General features: G+C 53.9%; 2 protein-coding genes across 7 annotated transcripts in view; both read right to left on the reverse strand.

Annotated features, from left to right (window-relative positions):
* Positions 1 to 2,685: 2,685 nt before the first annotated feature.
* On the reverse strand, positions 2,686 to 5,875 carry LOC134520897 (transforming growth factor beta activator LRRC32-like). Its single transcript, XM_063346770.1, has 2 exons — positions 5,700 to 5,875; positions 2,686 to 4,794 (listed from the first exon to the last, which is right to left on the reverse strand). Exons 1-2 carry the CDS (start codon positions 5,817 to 5,819, stop codon positions 2,806 to 2,808), a joined length of 2,109 nt encoding a protein of 702 aa, XP_063202840.1. The 5' UTR covers positions 5,820 to 5,875; the 3' UTR covers positions 2,686 to 2,805.
* Positions 5,876 to 8,419: 2,544 nt separating this feature from the next.
* EDA (ectodysplasin A) overlaps positions 8,420 to 21,048 on the reverse strand; it is an 86,893-nt gene continuing 74,264 nt past the window's right edge. Inside the window, exons 4-8 of one of the 6 annotated variants that reach the window (XM_063346859.1) lie at positions 19,655 to 19,834; positions 18,272 to 18,306; positions 17,818 to 17,869; positions 14,852 to 14,931; positions 8,420 to 12,806 (exon numbers count right to left, since the gene is read on the reverse strand). In XM_063346859.1, coding sequence (XP_063202929.1) covers positions 12,555 to 12,806; positions 14,852 to 14,931; positions 17,818 to 17,869; positions 18,272 to 18,306; positions 19,655 to 19,834 — 599 coding nt within the window. In that variant the 3' untranslated portion in view covers positions 8,420 to 12,554. Of the gene's footprint in view, positions 12,807 to 14,809; positions 14,941 to 17,817; positions 17,870 to 18,271; positions 18,307 to 19,654; positions 19,835 to 21,048 lie in introns of all 6 variants that reach the window. The other 5 variants (XM_063346857.1, XM_063346855.1, XM_063346858.1 and 2 more) reach the window with 5 other exon arrangements.

The following is a 21,048-nucleotide window of genomic DNA, read 5'->3' on the forward strand; positions in this document are numbered from 1 at the left end:
TACATTCGCAAGTCTTCTTCAGCCTTGGGTGTTCTCCAGGCTTTCTCGTCTTTATTAATCTTCCCTCCCCCTCCCCGGGGCTCTGGCAGCCTCCCCATCCCTTAGCAAGGCCAGTATCTGTCTTCCCCCCGTCTTCCCACAAGCTGTCTGTGTCTTTGGGAGCCTTCCCTGCCAGAACCAGGATCCCTTCTCCTATTTTTAGTATGCGCTGCAGCAGATGCTCTAATCCCCGGAGAAAACTCGGGGCACCAGCACCCCACTGTCCCCAAGTGCCACCGTCCCTGCACGGGTCAACCACCAGCTGCTGCTGCTGGTCCGCGGGGACATGACACAGCCTGCGTCAACAGTGCTGGATAAACACGGCTCGGGAGCGCTCGGGGAACCCAGGGCAGCGCCTGGCCCCGACTGAGCGCCCGGCGGTACGCGGTGTCCCCGCCGGTCACCCAGCTCCGCACAGCTCCAGCCCTCCGCAAGCCTTAACGCGAGGAGGACGCCGGTGGGAGGAGGTGAAGCAGCAGCACAAAGGGCAGGACATCGTATGGCGACAGGCACGGAAAGTACAGCCTGGGAGGGGGTTTAAATGAGGAACAGAGGCCACAGAAAATGTACCAGAAACACCCACCGAAGGCAACAGCAGCATCTTGGGCTCCGGCCAAGCAGCCCCGAAGAGTGTCCCTGTAATGTCACCAAGCGCCCAGGCTGGGGAAGGAGGCTGGGACAGCTTTAGGGACGGGCCGAAGCCAGGCTGAGCTCACCCACCTGCTGTCACCGCGCTCCGTGGGCACGCAGGAAAGCGCGTCCCAGCCCCAGGGACCTTGGGTGCCACCGAGGACAGGGGACCTTGCTGAAAAGCGACCAAGGGGGGCACATCCCCTCCTGGCATACTGTGACATTATCTGGGATCCAGGGATGGAGCCGGGGAGCGCCGGGCTGGGCTTGTAGTGGTGGTGGGAGGGCGGCTGGCACGCACCAGGACTTCGACGAAGGAGAAGGACACGGGAGCAGGACTGAAAAGGGGAAGGGTGCGTGTGGAAGCACGAGATCCAGCAAACAGCCGCTCTCAAGCAGGAGACTGGGTTTCCATCAGCGGCGTGGGCTGCCTGCCCGTCCCAAAGGTCCCTGCAGGGTGGTGACACGCAGCACCAGGCTCCCCCGCGATGCCCCGGGCGCCAGCACGGCCGGTCACTCGCCATGGAGAGGCACAGAGCATCAGATCAAAGGGAAACTGAGGCGGGGATGGAAATACAGGGCCATCAAAGGCGCTGGAGGTCCCTTGGGAGCTGGATGGCCATCAAAGGCCAGGAAGCTGCCGAGCCAGCAGCAATGCGGGCAGCATGGGGAAGGCATGTGTTTTACAGCAAAAATGTGCTTTGCTTCACAATAAAACCACGATAAGCTTGAACGGAAAAAAAAAACACCACCAAACCAACACCAAAGTTAAGTAATTGGGATTTTAAGTGACTTCCAAGCCCTTCTGCTCTCACAGCCTCTGGCCCAACAGGTGCGTGGCCAAGTAGACGACCCAGGCCAGCTGGGGACTTTCAAGGTGGAACTAAAGAGATGTGAAATGTAAAAAGTTTCATCGCAGAGTTATTTGTATCCTTCCCCAGAGCTGGCTCCAGCCTTTCAGGTGCTTGTTGGGCACCTGGCTGCTCTCCCGGGGCGGGGGCAGCACCACTCTGCCCTGGGAAGCTGGACGTGTCGCAGCCGGGACACACGGCCGGCTCTTGCGTGCAGACCCGGAGCATCCCACCGCCACAACAGCCATCCCACATTGCCGGGGCAGCTCACCATCCTGCTTAACATCCTGCCTGCTTCCTAGCTGGGAGCCCACCCGTATTAAACACCGGCTGCGCGTGGACTAGATGCTCCGAGGGTGCTGGATGCACCACGGCTCTGCCAGCACTTACCCCTGTGATGGAGACGGAGCGGCCTCTGCCGCCGCCGACTCGGGAGTCCAGGCACTGAGGGTGGGAACGTTCCTGCACCCATCTCAGAGAGTCCGTGACCCAGCATCAGCCAGGGACAGCACAAGACTGGTTTTCTCTCATTCTCGCCATCTCAAGGGGTGAGGACAGAGCAGATTTCCCTCCTGCACCCGTAGGGGTCATTTTAAGCCCTGCCGACTTCACAGCATCATTCAGATGACAGTTTGGCGGGAAAAGGCAGAAGAAAGGCACGTAGGATCCCGCAGAAACCCCCTCCCACCCCGCCACTCGGTGCTGTGACCCACCACTGCCAGAGTCACCGACAGGCACCATTCCCTGCCACTGCCCGCTCCTCCTGGGCTGGGGAATGCCTTTGGGAACAGGAGCAGGTACTTAACTGAGCTATTAAACCTACTTAAAAGGCAGATAATGAGTGCTGGGGAAGCTGTGAAACGCTCAGGTGGCACCAATGGAGACAATTCCCTTTCCACGAGCAGAGTGTGGTGGGAGCAGAGTGTGGTGGGTTCGGGGGGAGCAGACCAATCCACCCAGCCTAGGCCTTGGTTTCTTGTCCTGGGTGACAAGGACATACGATGGCAGGGCAGAAAACTCACCCACAATTGCTTATAGAGAATTTAATTTCTTGCAGGGAACAGAGGAGACGGGGACACCTTCCTTCTCGAGAAGGAGAGGTGGCCCAGAGACCACGTCTGCCCAGCCCAGAGCTCAGCACCAACCATGCTCCCTTTATTGGGTTTGCAAAACACACAGGATACTGGTGAGGGGAAAAGGCTTAAAATACAATAATATTATTAATATTATTAATATTAATTAGAGTTCTGACCGATTGCTACATTTCCTGCTCCCCATGGCTAGGCTACACTTTGGTGACACTCTCTGCTGGCCTCTCCTCGGCTGGCTCCTCTCTTTTGGGATGGTGGGGGAAGACCCCCACCCTGTTGCTGTGGAGTCCCGCGCACCCCGGCGACTTCTGCCCTTTCTTCAGAAGGCAGCAAGCCACGGAGCTGAGAAAGAAAAGGCTCATCATGACCACGAGCAGGGCCAGAGAGCTGGTGCCCTTGGGACGGGGACAAAGCCACCGAGGACTGCTGGTTATCTTGGCGGAGAAGTTCCTGCTCTTGTCCCGGTAGGCGCAGAGGGCTTCGTCCAGGTCCTGCACGCCCACGCCGGCCGCCTGCAGCGTGTCCAGCCAGGCCAGCGAGCAACAGCTGAAGGGGTTTCCAGCGATGGACACGGCCTTCAGGCTGCGGGACCAGCTCGCGAGCGCCGGCTTTTCCAACGTCAGCAGGTTGTTGTTGCGAACGTCCAGGCTTTCCAGCGGGGAGCAGAAAAGACCTGTGGGCAAAAGGCTCAAATTGTTGCCCGAGAGGTCCAAGACTTTCAGCGTGTCCAGGCAGGGGAGCTCTGCCTTGCTGTTGTCCATCTGGTTGCCCCTCAGAGAGAGTTTCTGCAGGGAGAACTCCAGCCCCCCCAGGGCTTCCTTGGGCATGAACAAGTCCTTGTTCCCCGACAGGTCTAGGGAGAGCAGCGAGGTCTGATTGAAGGCGTAGGGGTGCAGCCTGGTAATGTTGTTCTTGCAAAGACTCAGGTGCTTCAAGCGAGGCACACTGTAGAAGGGGGTGCAGGTGCCTCCCGGGGCTGGCACGCGAGACCCCCCTCCCGAATTCCCTCCCTGATCGCTCCCCTGGCTCCCGCAAGGCTGGAGCCTGTTGGAGCCCAGATCGACCCTTTCCAGCTGAGGCAGAGAATCGAAAAACCAGCGTGGCAGCACGCGGATGGCATTGCCATGGAGGTCCAGCGAGTGCACGGGGAGGACGATGTGCTCCGGCGGCGGGGACGAGTGGTCGCCGGGCTCTGTGCTGCTGGCGAGCGACTCCCCAGCTACGTCCTGGAGACAGTTCTTGGCCAGGCTGAGGCTGTGCAGAGAGCCCAGGCTGTGGAAGAAGGTAAACGGGAACAGCTGCAGCCGGTTATTGCTGAGATCCAAGTCAGCTACATGTGTCAGCCCAGCCACGGTACGCAAGGTCCTATTAAACCTCGCCATCTCCTTGTAGCGCAGTACAAACTCCCCCGGATGGCGTGAGCCTGGGAGCAGGGAAGCAATAAGGTTGTTGGAGAGGTTTAAGTGTGTGAGATAATGGGCTTTGGGGAGCTCTGGAAAATAGAGGAGTCTGTTATGGCTCAAGTCGAGCACTTGAAGCAGGTAGGGCTCTGCTCCCCCCTCCGAGACGAAGAGCTCCAGGGCGTTGTGGCTGAGATTTAAAACTCGCAGCTGCGTGAGGCTGAAGCCAGAGATACAGTGGAGGGAATTCAAAGCCAAGTTCACCACCTCCAGCTCTTCCAGAGCCTCAAAAGCTCCCTCCTCAATTTCCATGATGTAGTTGTTGCTGAGGTCGAGCTCGCGCAGCCGTGGCGTGCTCTGGAAGATCCCCGCCGGCAGCCTGGTCATCTTATTCCCGGAGAGATCGAGCATCCTCAGCCTGGTGAGGTTGCTGACGTACCAGCCTGCCATGTGGCTCTCCAGGTTATTTGCCGACAGGTCCAGGACCTCTATATTCCTGAGCAGACGAAAGGCTTGCCCGTTAGTGAGGTAATTGCGGTCCAGGTGGTTTGATCCCAGGAGGAGAGAGCGCAGCCAGGGCAGCTGAGCCAGGGTTGTGGCTGACACAGTTTCCAGCTGGTTGAAGCACATGTCCAGGTACTCAAGCTGCCCAAACCCTGGCATGTAGCTGCCTGACAGGTTTTGGATGAAGTTGTTGGAGAGCTCAAGGTACTTAATTCCTTGGCCAAGCTCCTTTGGAAACTTGCGCAGGCCAACTCCTTTGCAAGACACCTTGGTGGAGCTCTACAGAGAGAGAAGAGAAGCCATCAGCATGAGAGCAGCTACAAACCACAGCTCCAGCCAAGCCATTTGCTGTCCAAGATGGGCACGAGCAAGACGGAAATGAGCACCGCTCCTGCCTCCCAAGCCCGGGATGGGAAGGGGCCAGACCACCTAAAGCCACTGCTCAGAGACAAGAAGCTCGTCCCCAGGGTTAAGGTGGGCTTTCCAAGACCCTACTGAGCTGTTTCTGATGGGGCAAGGAGAAGGCTCAGCCTCTGGCTCCGCAGGCTGTCCTCCCGTGCATCCCAGCAAGCAAGATGGGCAAAAAAATAGTGTAAGCACTGAAGATGCAGCAGGGTGGCGGGGCAAACCCAGCCTCTGGAGGGCACTGGGACCGCCCAAGGACTGCTCCAGAGCATCCCTGTCCTGTCTGGGCAGAGGAAGAGCACTGTCCTGGTGGGCTCCACCCTCCTTCTCCCTCCAAACTGGTTTCCTCCATCAGTTTGGAGTCAGGAGCCTGGATGTGGAGCAGCTGGTCTCTGTCTCCCCAACCCACGAATATGGGGGGAGAGACCCCAGCCGCTCCATGTCCTGGCTCCCAACTGCCCCATGGGACCCTGCGCTCTATCCTGCCTCTGCACGAGCATCTTCAGCTGACTCCTCCCTGGCAGGGACTACTGGAGGGTGCCACCAGCGCGGCAGGGACATGGGAGCAGCGGGGTACTGGGGGCTGGCTACTGGGAGACCAGCTTGGAGACAGGAGAGCAGAGAGGAGACTGAAGCTGGGAAGGTTAAAGAGATTGAGGCTGGAGGGAGGCGAGAGCCGCGGGGAGGAGATGCACAGAGGGATGCTCACGGCCCCGCTCGGACCCAGCGATGCTGCTGGAGCCGTCCCAGTCTAGGGGCTCCTCGGAAAGCCACCTTACCTGCTGGCACGACGTGGATCTGGGCCTCACCTCCCCGTTAGACTGGGCTCTGAGAACAGAGGGGAGCAGCCAGAGCAGCAAGCATCCTCTTTCAGCCAGCCGGTGTTCAAACAAGAGCATGTTGGGCTGTGGGCGCTGCCAGCCCCGTCCCGCTCCTCCGGCGCTCTCTAGCAAGCTTGGCAGAAGCCAGGCTCTGTATAAATAGGCTTCAGGATGGGACGGGGGAAGGAGATAATGCATGTGGGTGTTCGTAGCTACGGAAGTGGGAAAAGAAAGACATAAGATTGCAGAGGGGGAAAAACAGTGCAGAAAGCCACAAGGAAGGGAAAGAGAAACGGCGGGACGGGGAGGAGGCAGGGCTGCACCGGCGCTCAGGTGATCGGCTGGTCCGACCGCCGAAATCGAACGCCGGGAGGCAGAGGTGGTAGTTGGGAAAACCAAGTGGTTTTGGGGGGAGTTCCCCTGTTTGGACCTGCTCTTCCTCCAGCTTCCTCTGCCTGTGCCAGGGCCAGGCTCTGAGCTCCTGCCGTGCAGCTGGTGCCCAGGACACCAGGAGCAGCCGGCGAGGGCTCCCGGGCCATCCCGAGCAGGGACCGAGCTCCTGGCTGCAGCCGCCGGGGATCACCGCGGGACTCCCGGGGCCGCAGGTGAGCTCGCCGCAGGCAGGCAGAGCAAATTCCCCTCCCCGCGCTGCCGCAGCCCAGCCGAGGGGACTCTCCCACGGCACCTGCCCCTCCTCGGGCAAACAATGGCTCCCCGGGGTTTGCCGCTCGTTCCCAGCGGGATGCGCATCCCCCTCATTCTCATCCTCCTCCTCTTCCTCCCCAGGAGTCCGCTGTGCTGCAAGTGCTGGGCTCCTCGCTGCCACGTCCCCGTGTCCCTGCCAGGCCTGGGGGACCCTGCTGGGTCACCTCCTCACCCAGGGCAGGAACCAGACGGGGACTTTCCCTGCGGCAGCTCCAGGTGGTATCAGGGTGCCCAAGGCTGCACCCCACCCACAGGGATTTTTTTGTGGCGGCACCTCCACGTCCCTGTGCCACCCAGTGCTGACACGCTCCCCGGGTACACGCTCCTCACACGCTTCATGGAGCGTTCTGCAAAACGCACGCTTTTGGGTATTTTGGCTCACGGCGGCCAATTTTGTTCCCATCCGAAGGACCACCTCCAGGCTGCTGCACGGTTGCCCAAGGACGTGCTGGGCTGTAGTTTCAGCTGTAGAGCTGTTGCTCTACTCCTAGGTGTGTCTGGCAGGGAAAAAAATTATACATATATAAAATATATAAATACATACACACACACACGCGTACACATCTGGAAGAGGAAGCAGCCTGGCTTCTGCTGCTGTTGCCCCTCGCCCTCCTGACCGCTGGCGCGGTGGGGAGCACTGTGTCACCTCTGGGACGTGATTCAGCCAGACCTGTGTCACCAGCCAGCCAGGGCACACACGGCGGCGGTGACAGCCAGCCGGGCCCAGCTCAGAGGCCAGGGCCAGTCTTTTAGACTGATGCCCTCCCCGCGGTGGACCTGGGCTCCCGCAGCAGCCGGGGCCAGCAGCAGCTGTGAAGAAACAGCCCGCCGTTGTTTTCGGAGGTGCGGTAAGGATAGCACATCTGTGCAGATGTGAGATCCTGCAGGCTGCTCTGGCCACGGAAACACCGACCTCTGGATGAACCTTTGCCTCCAGCGTCCCTCGTCTCCCATCAGCAGCTGAGCGCAGAGCCCCGAAAGCGGAAGGCGGCGCAGGGGAGGAACCGCGCCATGCGAGTGCTCCAGCCCCCGGCGCTGCCTCGCCTGGGGAACCCCGGCCCTCTCCTCCCTGCATCCCGAATTGCTGGGCACGGGTCTTCACAGCCAGCACGACCGATGAAATCAGCTGAAAAGTCCCTGAATTTGCTCAGGGACTTCTGCGGAGAATCCCTGGGCATTTGCATCCCAAGGCTGTGAACTCCCTTTGCAGGAGCGCCCGGCCGAGCGAGCCGCCCGCGGGCCGAGAGCCGTCCAACGTGCCCTGCGAGTAACAAGAGGGTTTTCACGGACGGAGGCGAAGGCAGAGCGAACCGCACAGCAGGAATGGGAAGAGGTTTTGCTCCTGCAAATCACAGGGCATCCCGTCCTTCTCGCCACTCCCAGGTCTCCAGAGGGGTCAGTTAAAGAGAGACGCCGCTGTTCCCCCCGAGGCTTTCACGGGAAAGGTCTCCAAAGGATAGGAGGAACGAGCAACAGGACAGAGGCTTGATAGAAAAGGGGATAGAGTCACTTGCCCAATGTCACAGCCGTACCGCGGGGTGACAGACGCTCGCTCCCAGCCTGGGCGTTAAGGAGGCAGAACAGTATCGGGTTATCTACGTACATCAAATCTATATTTCCTTCCTAATAAGTATGGTGACAAAACGGCTGTTTTCCGTGCTCTCCCTTGACTGCAGAGAGCAGCGGGGAGGTGGAACACAAATGCTGAGCAGCTCTGAGCCCGCTGAGGGGACCCGGTGCCTCTTGCATCAGCAGCAGTGGCCACAGCAGGTGCGTTATCAAATACTCCCCCAAGGATGGGGAGATGCCTTTCAGCCGGGTCCCATCACACGAGCGCAGTCAACATACATTCCACATTCCACAGAAACTCCTGGTTTGGCTGGGGAAGGAAGTCCCACCCAGAGCAGCGAGATCAGGAAAAAGCTTTATTTGCAAAGAAAATATTGACAATTTACATAAACTTACATCCTAATTTATATACATTATGTATATTTTATATACAGATAGTGTCTTGAATAAAGATGTGGAAGCACAAAACAGCATCAGTACATCACCGTGCAGCTCTAACAGGTAACGGGGGGTAGTCGTGTCTCTTCCCACAACTCCTCTCCCGTTAGGCTGTTGTTGGGGAGGCTGAGGGGCTTCCTCCCAGCCTGGGAGTGGGGAACATGGGGGGCGTGGGAGGGTTCAGGCTTGTATGGGCACAGCCACGAAGCGCATCTGCAGTTGTCCCTTCCCCTTTCCCCCAAAGCCTGGCGCCAGGAGCCAGGGCAAGTGCCGCCAGCCCGCAGCGAGTGGGAAGAACTCCCCACACCCCACCTCTTACTGGGAAGAGGGGAAGAAACACAGACGAGACAATGCACTTACTCATCTCTTATGAAGAAAGGCTGAGGGATTTGGGGCTCTTCAGTCCAGAAAAAAGACGACTGAGGGGGGATCTTATCAACGCTTATAAATACTTCAAGGGTGGGTGTCAGGAGGATGGGGCCAGGCTCTTTTCAGTGGTGCCCGGGGACAGGACAAGAGGTAACGGGCACAAACTTGACCATAGGAAGTTCCACCTCAACACGAGGAGGAACTTCTTTCCTGTGAGGGTGGCAGAGCCCTGGCCCAGGCTGCCCAGAGAGGTGGTGGAGTCTCCGTCTCTGGAGACATTCCAAACCCGCCTGGAGGCGTTCCTGTGCCATCTGCTCTGGGTGACCCTGCTCTGGCAGGGGGTTGGACTGGGTGATCTCCAGAGGTCCCTTCCAACCCTATGATTCTATGATTCTAGGATCTCCCTCCCAGTGCAGCTCGGGTGCCCTTTTCTAAGCACCTGATGTTGCTCTGATGATGCCAAGTCCCCTGATGGGGACAGGGGGTGGCAGGGAGACCACGACCGCTTACCTGGGTGAGAAAGGTGCTGGAGGGAAGCAAAGGGCAGGTAGTTTTGGGTAGGGAGCCATGACCTAAAGCTTTTATTGATGGGAATCCTTCCCTCAAAAGGGGCCCTGAACGCAAGAGCTGAGTTGGCTTCCCTATAAATTGTCTCCGTGGAGAGACGCTTGGGAGGGAGAAGGGTTTCAGGTGATGTATTATATACCAATTAGCTGCCTGCTACATTTCTGCGGCTGGAGTCCAGCCGAAAGTTGAGCAGCAGAGCTAAGGCACGTAGGTAAGAGCAGAGGCAGCGAGTACCACGGGAGCGGAAGGCTGGCACCCGGGAAGCCAGCGGTGACTGCTTTCGTGTCCACCATCCTGCATACGCAGATGTTTGTCTATAACTGAAGCACTTCCTTCGTGACCAGACTAGGAACTGAGATACATCAAAATTCAAAGGCATCAGAGGGAAAGACCAGAGCAAGGCCCTGTTCCTGCTGCAGTTTCTTAAAACCTCCCATACGCATCCTCCTCACGCTCCTCTGAGCTGCTTCCAGGCCTTTTTGGCTCCAGTTAAACGGAAGAGGCACCGAAGATGGTGGGACACCATTTGGAGAAGCATCACACAGAAGAAGCTATGCTACAGCCCAGGTAACCTGCACTGTAATACTTCATTAATGACAACTTGTTGCTTGAGAGGCCGAAGGGTTTCAAGTGTAAAGACTCTCCACGGCTGCTACAGGACCACAGGATCCACCTGCTCATCCCAGGAACGAACGCAGCTCTCGGTACCAAGGCCACCTGCAGCCAGGTATTCTCTGCTCTCCGACTCCACGCCCAACTCCCAACTCCGCGTCTCCGACTTGGCTACACTGAGCTCATGCTTTGGTGTAACGCCAGCATCAGGAAAAGCCCGTCAAGCACCTTCCGCTGCTCGCGATAAGGGAGGCAGGAACCGCTGCCTTCTGCTCTCCTCCCGCATCCCGGGCACGTGCCAGAGAGGGAACCTGACAGCGATGCAGGGGGCTTTTACGGAGAGAAGGGATTCTCCCTCTGCCTCCTCCTGCCTGCAGCCACAGTCAGGAGCAAATCCCAGATCCTGCCAGCGGGGGACAAGGAATGCAAACTCCAGCCATCGTGGTCTCCCAAGTCATTGCGTTATTTATGCTTGCCCCTAAGTCTCGCTGGTCAGGCTGTATTCTAAAGCAATTCTGTTAATGATTTGCTTAATGTTCTCACTAGACACAGTTGTCCTGATTCATTCTTGTCAGAGAAACATGTCCTTCTTAATCCATTTTAAAGGAAATAAACCACAAAGACTAGTTAAGTGCGCCTAAGGCTCTTGCTAGCCCAACATGTTAAGGCTAGAAAGGAGGAGAACATATTGAAAAAGAAATAGCAGGCAATTTTTCATGCAGTTATTTTACAAACTGCACGCCTCCTGTGAATAGCAAGGCTGTAGCCAAAGCTGGGTGCCCCCAAGAAATATTTATCTCCCAATAACTGCAATACTTGGCAAGTGAGATCACTGGCTACGGATGGGGAAAAGTGCCGGAGCCAAGAATGCTTCAGCCAGGGTGGACCCTTCTGCAGTCGGATGAGTCGCTCCAGCACGGTGCTGAGACACGTCCGCTCCCACCTCCCTGCAGGTGACCCCCCCCAGCCACCTCTGCTTGGAGATGGAGGTCGCCACCGAGACACAGGTTTAGGACTTGCCCCATTGGCTACGTAGGCTGAAACTTCACTAGCCTTTTTAGTTCTTAAAGAAAAAAAACCCCAAAACCAACCACAACAACAACCAGGCTCTGAAAAGAAATCCAGTTTTAAAAAAAAACCAAAAAACCCAACCCAACACAACCAAGCACAAGCCAAGGCATGACACAAAAGAGCAATTAGCGCTTCAGCCTCTTCCTCAGCTCGAGCACATCTTATAGCTTTAGGTCTCCCCAGCTGAGGGGAGGTAACGGGAGAGAGTTGCTCAAGAAGCCAAAAGAAACAATAGCGTCCCAGCTCTTCTATTAGTCACCAGAAATCGAGTTATGACTAGACTCAGCAGGGCTCAGAGAAAAGAAAAAGTGGTGACTTCATGCTGGACCAGACTTTTTAAATACAGATTATTTTTGCTTTTGCTAGAGACTCTATCACCACTCATTAGAGCATTTTAGGTAGAAGGGTGCGAAAAGGGAAGGGGTGGGGGGAGGAAGGATAAAACCCGCATCTAAAAGCAGGAGAGTTGCTATTAAAACAGAAAAAAAAAAAAAATTCCTGTTTGAATAATTTTATTCTTAAACATGACAAACTTCTTCAGAGTGTTTTCACAAGTACTTGTGTCTGCTCTACGCGGCTCAGTGAAGCCTGTAGAAATGTGTTCTGGTTTGCAAAATATTAATTAAAAAGACCAAAAAAAAAAAAACAAAACCAAAAACAAACCCCGACAAAACACAAATTGCTGTAACAGCAGCAGTACTTTAAGGCAGCCCCCGTTAGGGCAAGGTATACCTCTGGGGTAATGGCAGGAGCTGAAAGTAGCAGAGGCTCTGGAACCGGTAATCGGCATTTTCTTTGGGACTTTGTGATTTCTGGAATGTGGAGGCAGTTTCTTATCTGCTAAGCCTGCTCTATTAAGTATTCCCCTTCCCCTCGCACTTACTGCTTTTGCAGCCTGCTTCCAAGCTCTAGGCAGAGGCGCTTCGCCTTCTTTGCTCGCACTCCTGAGGATGAATGTAAACACCACTGACCCCGTCTTATTCACCTCTCTTCGCACCCTGTGGCCGTTCCAGTTTGAACTGGGAAGGCAGAAAAACCAGAAATCCCCCCCTTTCTTGCTTTCGTTAGCATGCAGAAGCAGGAGTGCCTGGATCGGACAATTTGGACGTTAGTCTTTCTTCTCCTGCTACCGCCCGGGATGCTCTTGCTAGTGCAACATAAAAGCAGAGACCCACACCACTCTCAACAAGCCTCGTGTGAAGATCACAGAGCAGAATATCAGTGCAGTAATACTTGAAATACTGAGACAAGGCAGACACAACAGCCTTTCTTCCTCACAACGCTTTTTCGACTAGCTTTTTGATCCAAGTCTCCATGCAAGTCACAGAAGACAATTGTGCTTCCTGCATTCACATATAGGAATAAATAGCTCTGGATCAGTTTTCTTTATGGCCGGATTACAGAACCCCCTGAAATACTGATACGCTTATGAACAGCAGCACTGTGCAGTTCTGTGAGTATCCTTGGACACGCCAAGTTCATCTAGGATGCTGGTGCATCTCCTAGGCGTATGGCCCCAAAGAAAGTTGTGTGCTTGCTCATGTTGATGGAGATGTCAGCATGGACCATTTTCACAGCGATCTTCTGCCTGGCTTTGAGGAGGCAGACCCCAGCTGTATAGCAGGTATTGAAGTTGGTCTTGCCGGTCTCAATACTCCGAGTGCATTGCAGAAAGGGCTTTTCATCCACCACCACCTCATAGCTGGCAAAATCTGTGAAGTTTATGTAGTATACCTGATGTGAAGCAGGAAGAAGAAAGGTATTAGGGAGGGTATTTGTGCACACGGAACAAGTCCACATTCCTTTCAGCGTATACATATATGTTCCCTCTGCTAACAATCCCTTCCTTGGCCCCAGGACACCTATACTCACGGAAGGTTGACTTTTTTGAGGCAGAAAGAACCCCAGGCCAACCAAACACGAGGAAACTCCATATACTACTTCACGCTAACACGAGCATGCAGGCATCTGTGAATTCACGTATCTAAGGCTAAGCTTTAGACCCTGCTTATTACAAGAAAAATTACAAACCTGCACAGGCCTAGTTACAAAAACGTGTAGACAACCCTATCTGCTACAAACAGCTTTTCATCCAACAAACAAACAGAAAGATTTTTAACTGAAGTCCTCTTTCACTTACCTGGCCAGTCCTGCTTTCTGGGTCCCATGGGCCTCCTTTAGTGTTGACATCAAAAATGCCCTAAGATGTACTGGGAGTTGCCTTCTTTGTAACGGGACTTGAGGTGTTTTCAAAGGCATAAGCTACTACAGGGAAGACACTCTCCCAACCTCCACAGCTTGGAAGCAAATGACCTTACGGTGTTTGTACTGCTTTAACTCTTAGATCTAGCGCCTAAGTTCCCATGACTCCATTACTTGCTACTTAACCATCTCCCACGCCCTGGTTCTGAAGAACTGCGAGATGCGTGAGAAAGACCTGTCCAAAGAGAAGTCAGTCGCAGGGAGCTGCTTCTTCCTGACAGAAGAAAACCAGCCATTTTGGATGCATCTGCTAGTTCTTCTTAGTCTGCTCCCTGCCACCACAGAAGCTACACAAGACTGAGACTTCTTTTTCCTTTGATGGACTAGAAAGGACAAAGCCTTCAGAGGCACAACGTTGCGGCCAGCAATTAGCACTTGGGAAACGATTATACTCTGGCCCACGCAGAGTTATTTTTCCTGTCCCCATCCAAACCAGACACATAACCAGTTCCATGGAAGAGCACCTAACTTGGCACCCACAGCCCACTTTATCTAACTTGGTAGAGTCCCAGTGGGGCTGCCAAGTGAATAGAGGCAAATCCTGAGCAGGATTTGAATCTGGAGCAAGGTGGAAGTTGCTTAATTGTGGCTGTCACAAAGAAACCCTCTTGTCTTGCTAAAATCTGTCCCAGAACCCGGACAGTGTTTCAGTCCGCAGGCGGGTGGACACCCTGCACGCTCTGGGAGAGCTTCGCAGCTCATACTCCACGAAGCTCAGCAGTTCTGTTCAGAGGTTTGCAAGACACCGGGAGCAGTGCGTTAAATGACAGTCCATTTCCTACATTTTATTTGAATGGGGAGAGGAAATAACGTCTTAATTAGCTGTATACCAAATCACAATACAATAATTTATTACTTTGTTTAGCCCTTTTTACAGAAGCAGGTCCGTACATCCATCATCGGTACCCACTAAAGCAGCAGATGAGCCATCCCGCTACACAGTGGGCATCGTGTCCGTCTGAAGCTACACGAAGAAGGTGGAGGCAAAATGGAGTTACCTGGGCCGGAGTTTGGCCAAACCACCCGGGGCCAAGAGTCCTACGCTTACAAAGAGTGACACGGCGTCGAAATGACCATGAGTTGGCAGGGTTTTGGTCTTACGTCTGTTTTAAAGCACAGAGCCTAGCATCCTGCCGGGACCCTTGTTCTGCCAGGAGGTTTAGATGGGCGGGCGAATGACTGCACAGACAAGATGGAGGCTTAAAAAAAAGGCACTGGTGGCATGTGGGATCTGGCTGGGCGTCTGCGCATGTGTTACGGTAACTAATCTCTTGCAGCTGGTGTCACGGCGAAACGTGTGACCTTGCACTTCGAAACTCTAACGTCTTCCTCCGACACACATCTCCTAGAGCACGAAGCGGTTAAAAGTACATACAAGTTCTTGGCATTTGCTAGTTGTCTGGAGCCCTCTCGTGGTTCATGCAAGGCTTCCATTGGAACACAAGAATAGGAGTTAGGCCTAGGACCGTACTCACTTCTACCTGACTATAGATGAAGTATGTGCCGTCCACCAGTACCTCCAGCTCCCCACTGCGGGCATGCAGCTTAAACACCTTGGGGTTCATAGTGATGCGAGACCAGTCATTGAGGACTCCACCTGAAAGATCTCAGTATGAGAAAACGGCAGTCACTCAGTACCCGTCAGAATGAAAAGCGCAGGAGCACACAAATACAGTGACATTGCAAGGTTTCATACACAACGGCTGGCACAGACTCAAGTCAAAAAGTCAAGTAACTCGGTAAGAAAATCCCAGAATTAAAGGCTATGGTGTGTTAGTTTGGACTCCTCTCTGTAGCTCCAATTACACCATCACTTGCTGGTGGACACTCATTTTGTTCAGTGCACAGCATGACTGATTTAAGCTCTACTCGTCCTTATCAAGGGTGCTTCTCCTCATCCTTGAAAGAGGCGTATGGCCCTTTGGACTACACTACGTTCATTCCCAGTGCTGGGTACAGACTAGCTTGTCTCCTCCTGACACTAAGTTGAGATTATTACCCACTCAAACGAGTGTTTTACAGGCCTGAAAACATCTTCCCAGTATCAACCCCTCGCCGGAGCAAAGACACTCCGGCACATGCAAATCAATGCCAGTACTGTAAGGCATTTGCTAAGTTTTCGTAATTCACCTGAGAGGCCGGGGGCTGATTTTTCACACTGTTTTTGTATGTTCAGCCATAGATCACAAATGACATCACAGCTGTGCTTCTAAAAGCATTTCTACAACTCAGACCCCGGGCGCCTCCTGAAGAGCATCCGTTGACAGCCCTTATAAAAGCTTTGTTTCTGGTGATTTTCCTGGTATCATGGAAGAAACTCTGCAGCAGAAGTAGGATCAGGATCCAATTCTCCGAGAAAGATCCCCAACTGACATCACCCAGCCTTGGGACCATTAAACGCCTTCCTCTACTTTCCATCTCATTCATTCCCCTCCCCACACCTCTCTACCCAGTGTCCACATGAAACAAAGCAGAGCTTCAGCAGATGGTGTGCTGAAGACTACATCAACAGGTACGTCCTTGAGGACCACAGGAAGGCCCATCAGGAGGGTGATTCCAATCTCTCACGGCCAATCTGTCTGCCCCCCTCTCAGTGCTGCTGGGCAGGAAGATGTTCTCAGCAGCAGTGTCATGATACAGGCTTCACCCTTGCTTTAAGCCTTGGGACCATCCCTAGAAGAAAACTACCCCTTGCAGCAAAAGAGACAACAGGATTATAAAAGAAATCGTGTGCAACTACGGGACTACACCATATCTCAGGACACATCTGTGCATGGAGGCCAACTTGGGCTTAGACAATCGATTTTAATTCTGGTATTCCTTAGCTTCAGCATTCTTGACTTTGTAACTAGCATTAGTTTAACAAATGCTTTGTCATTACATTTCCTAGGTTTTTAAAAGCCAAAATAACAAACAAAGTATGAGACTGCAGCACGTCACACCACATTAACCCCTAACTGGGGTCCTCAGCACGGTTAGGGGTTTATAGATCCGTCACCCAGTCCTCTGGCACTGGAGCCAGTGGAATAACTGACGTGAGTGGACCTCTGCTCTCTGGACGGACCAACGAGCAGGTCCAGAGGACGCGCTTCGCTACGAGCCCAGAACAGAGCCATTCTCTGTAGGTGCCTTGTATCAAACACAACTCTTTTCCTCCTAAGTCTCCGTCTGCTTCTCAGCTCCCTGCCCCCAGTTGCAAACTGGCCAGGGCTGTGTTTTCTGCCGGCTGTCAGCTGGACAGCATTAATGGCTCACAGCAGCGGATTGTTCCCGAGCAGCAGGGAAGGACACTCACAGGGCAATTCCCACTCTTAGAGAGTAGCGTACGCTCTGTAAACATACAGGCTTCCCATTAATAAAGGGATAATTACTTTTTGCACATAAGCAAACCAGCATCTTTTCCCTCGTATTGTTCTCAGGAGCGGCCAGCTTCCTTTTTGTTTTGGGGAGCTTTCCCCCGCCCCGCTGTAAGCCTACTTCCCTAACCATGAGAAATTTCAGCTCCCACAGCTCACGTCTGCCGAAAGAGAGAAATTGCCTTTCAACAGAGGCGGCGGCCAGCCCTCATCATCCCATACATGGGGGAGAAGTTGGTGGACAGGGGTCCTGTGGCCTCCAGCCCTTGGGAGCTGCAGCCCTCCGGGTCCGGGGTGGGGGGTACGTGCACCAGGGCCGCTGCCCGCGCTCCCCGGGGAGCTGCACGTGGTGGCTTAGGCAGGGGACAAGACAGCCAGCTCCTCTCCAGCACAGCCAGACATCGTGAGCAGGGAGGCAGCAGCTAATGAATGAGACCCAGCTGTTGGCAAGAAGAGCAGGAACTCGAGCAGAAATCGGATAGGGAGCCGTGGAGGAAGGAGGAGAGCAAAGAGCTGCCTTGTTGGATGTGAAATGGCTCGGCAGGACTCGAGCGTAAAGGTTGTCAGTGGGGGTAGAGATGCACAAGGGACCGGGGAGGCTGCGTGTGTGCAGGATTGCAGCGTAACGCAGGAGGAGCCAGTGGCTGCGCACCTCTGTGTCCTCACACCACAGCTGTGCCTTCCCCTGCCAAAAATTACAGGGAAAACTGGAGGAAAAGCACAGGCTAAACGGGCTGAGACAGGAAAAGGATACACTGAGGGCTTAAAATAGAGTGGGAAAGAAGGCTGGCCGTCGAGGGGCTGAGGAAAACTGATGATACAACAGCAGGCTGGAGGAGGCACATCATATATCTGGAGGCCAAGGAGGGAGACTCAGTGGGACAGAACTACTGGGATATACAGGATAATCTGGGAGATAAATAGGAGTGTGTGGGAAACGGGGATGGAGACTCAACAGGAGACTCTGCTAAGGGGGTCTGAGCAAGGCGAATCAGACTGTCATGGGGGGAAGCCAACAGCAGGGATAATCAGGGACCCGAAGTATAGGATGGGCTGGGACCCAGACACGAGGCTACGGGCGCAGGATGGGCTCATTTCAGTAACTGCCAATATCATGAGATCCTTACCATTCTTCACTTGGATTGCGGAGCCTTGGCCTTGAAGGTGGACCACAGCTGGCTGCAAACGAGATTACAGGGATTTAAAATTAATGGGAAACACCGCATCATTTTACAGTAACTGCCCACACCTCCACAGCACTGGTAACCAGTACAGAGGCACGAGTACCCTGAAATCATTAATGCTTTTCATAAATGAAAAAAGACGATCACAGCAGCTGACAACAAGATGTTTTGGAGAAGAGATGAGAAGCCCAAGCCAGATTAACACAGCTTTCTTTTGAGCAATAAAAAGGGTGAGCTCAGGCAGTCACTCCGTATAGCTATGATTTAGCACATCCAAGAAGCGGTGGGTTTTTTCAGAGCTATACCATGGAATACAACATTAGCAAACACAACCAGTCACGTTTACAAAAATCCAGCCAAAGCTGGATTTTTTTCCCTTAAAAGAATATCAACTAACCTGGATGTCTCTGGAGCCGGCCTTGTCTGTGGCACCTGCAAAATGCAATTTCACATCGTTGAAGAGGAAGCTTGAAAGAGCTGCAGCGAACACTCCTATAAATAGAACTTCTCTTACCCCATAATAACCATTAAAATCCCATTTCTAACAGGAGGAGGGCGGTAACAGTGGTATGGGGTGCACCTTAATGTTAAAACACGCGTCAACAAGAAAAAGAGACATCCTGCTTTTTCCTGTTTTATTCCCGACTTTCTGTCTAACATCAATAAAATGCCCCAACGTTATTCAACCAGTTTCCACTAGAAGGAAAAATTGCACAACCCTTTTCCTGATCGGTAGTGGCAATAAAGCCTCTTGGCTGCAAAGATTACAAGTTTCACTCCGCAGTAACTCAGGTCATTCATTGCATTCAAGCTACGTGCTGAAATCTCGCTTCTCCGAGAGCCAAATCTCTATTAAAGAGGAGATGCTTGTGGGCAGCACTCCGGAGTGCTAAGGACCTCATGCTGCTCCTGGCCTCTGCTTTGGCAATTTCTGAGATAGAAACTGAGAAGGCAACCAAGTTTTCTTTTGAGAGCCATGCAAGCGAGCTATAGGGTAATAAACCCTGATTTCCCCGAGGATATATTTTTTTAATACCAGACTGTTCATATATATATATATATATATAACAAACAACACTGATGTCAACTTCCACTAATCTGCATTTTAAAGAGTTATTAAATCCAGGGATTTTAACAAAATAATTGGCACATGCCTCCGTGAGAGATAAACGGTATGGTGCAGATACAAAGAAACAAAGAGAAATGAAACCAAGAACCGCAGGAGAAAAACATATTTCCGTCTGGTAGAGGCGGCAAGCTGCCTCGGTTGGTGCGGTTCCTGGGCTGTGCTAAGCCTCAGCATTCCCGGTCCGGCTGCAAAGCTGGGCTTTGCGTCGGCTTTAGAGGAATTAACACAAAGTCCGAGTCACCGCCGGGAAGGGCCACCTTGCAGCCAGTTTGCGCGCACAGAAATCGCCCACCGGCAGACTTCAGTGGGATGCTTAAAAGCAACCGAGGCTCCGCAGGTCTTTGCTGCTCCTTCTCTGCATCCTCCTCCGACAGGCACCACCTGTCCCAGGGCATCGCACCCCCGCACCCGCCGCCGCGGGGCTCCCACCGCACTGCAGAACTGCTGCTGCTCCTCTCATCCCCCCCGCGGGCGCAAGGACGAGCCCAGGAACACCCGAGTCCTACTCAAAGATGCTGCACCGTGGCGTCCAGACCCTACGCTGGCCTCAGATGGAAACCTGGAGCTTTTTCATTTATTTGTACAGCACTGTGGCATCTTCTGCATCCCCCCGGCGTGCAGGGGCTCTGGAGAAGGGGACAAGCTGGTTACCTGAGGGGCCCTGAAGTCCAGGTGGTCCCTGAGGGCCCGGTGGGCCAGGGGGGCCGGGCGGTCCCATGACGGTTGTGCCAGGAATCCCTGGGATGCCGGGAATGCCGGGGGGACCCTGGGGCCCGGGAGGACCTGGCGGTCCTTGGGGACCATTGGGCCCCGGAGGACCAGCCTTCTTACCTGAAAAACAGAAGGTCAAACGTTAGCTTCTCCGCACACGGAGCGTGGGATGGTCTTTTACCCACAGGAAAGCCCTGGGAACGAGGAAAGCAGAAGACAGGGGCTGGCTCGTCGCTGGCTGGAGGGCAGGGATGAGGAGGAGCACCCAAGGGCGGGGTTGAGTGGAGGTCCCACGGCTCTGCACCATGAGGACAACCCTGCTGGCAGGGCAGAAGCAGGTCACCGCCTTGCAGGCTCCTTCTAGCATTTATAATTACATTTAAATGAGGCACGTGGACTCTCTGAGGCCTCCCAAGAGATGGAGGCTTGGACGGTCTCTGTCCCAGAGCTCTGGCCGCAGCCCTCCCCTGGCCACCCTGCTTTAGGTGTGGGGCCGGGATGTCCCACAGCCCTCAAAGGCAGCGTGCCCGGGAGCTGGTGGCACCCCTGCAGCAAGGTGGGGATGTCAGGATGGCTCCCTCCGACCAACCGCGCGCTGCAGTGCAACGCAGGGAAAAGTGGGGTATTTAAAGTCGAGATGAACCTCTCCGCAGTTTCTCAGTTTTTTCCCATTTTTTGATGGAAAACGGCTGCAATCTTTTCCACCTGCTGCATACGTATGCGTTAGGATATAATCCCCGTGGCTGGATCTCCTGTCTGAGGGAGAGAGGTGCCTCCAGAGGGCAGTTCAGAGCTGAACTTCAGCTCCTCGCCACCAGCTCCGAGCGCCCAGGGCCATGCGGGAGGCGTCCCCACCAAGCTGCACGATGGGGACGCACTATAGTTGCGCGAAGGACTTCGATGCTACAGTGCCTCAAAGTATTTAAATGTGCGTTTTTTTGGGCTTTGGATGGAGGGGTAAGGGAACGGCGAACCCAATCAGGAGGGTGAAAGCGCTGAAGAATTGCCATGAGCCACAAACACATCTCACCGCGCCGTCCCAGGAAAAGAAACAGCACAACCACGTAAGCAAAAACTCTGACCAGGTATATACATACTGGACTGCAATAAGGTCTGCAGGGAAAGCCTGACCTGCGCTCTCCTGATTTTCCAGATCCCTGTGAGAATTGATGTTCTTTTCATGTAGTTTTTAAAATGCAATTTTGTGACAGCTTTTACGCCAGCGAGCTTTATTAAGTTAGCAAAATTGCTTCAATTGCTGAAACAAAGTCCACTGTAGGACAGAATTAAACACTTTTTTAGATGACAGCAGCAGTTAGGTTATGAAATAATGG

Source organism: Chroicocephalus ridibundus, chromosome 9 (genome assembly GCF_963924245.1).
Source record: "Chroicocephalus ridibundus chromosome 9, bChrRid1.1, whole genome shotgun sequence".
Lineage (NCBI taxonomy): Eukaryota > Metazoa > Chordata > Aves > Charadriiformes > Laridae > Chroicocephalus > Chroicocephalus ridibundus.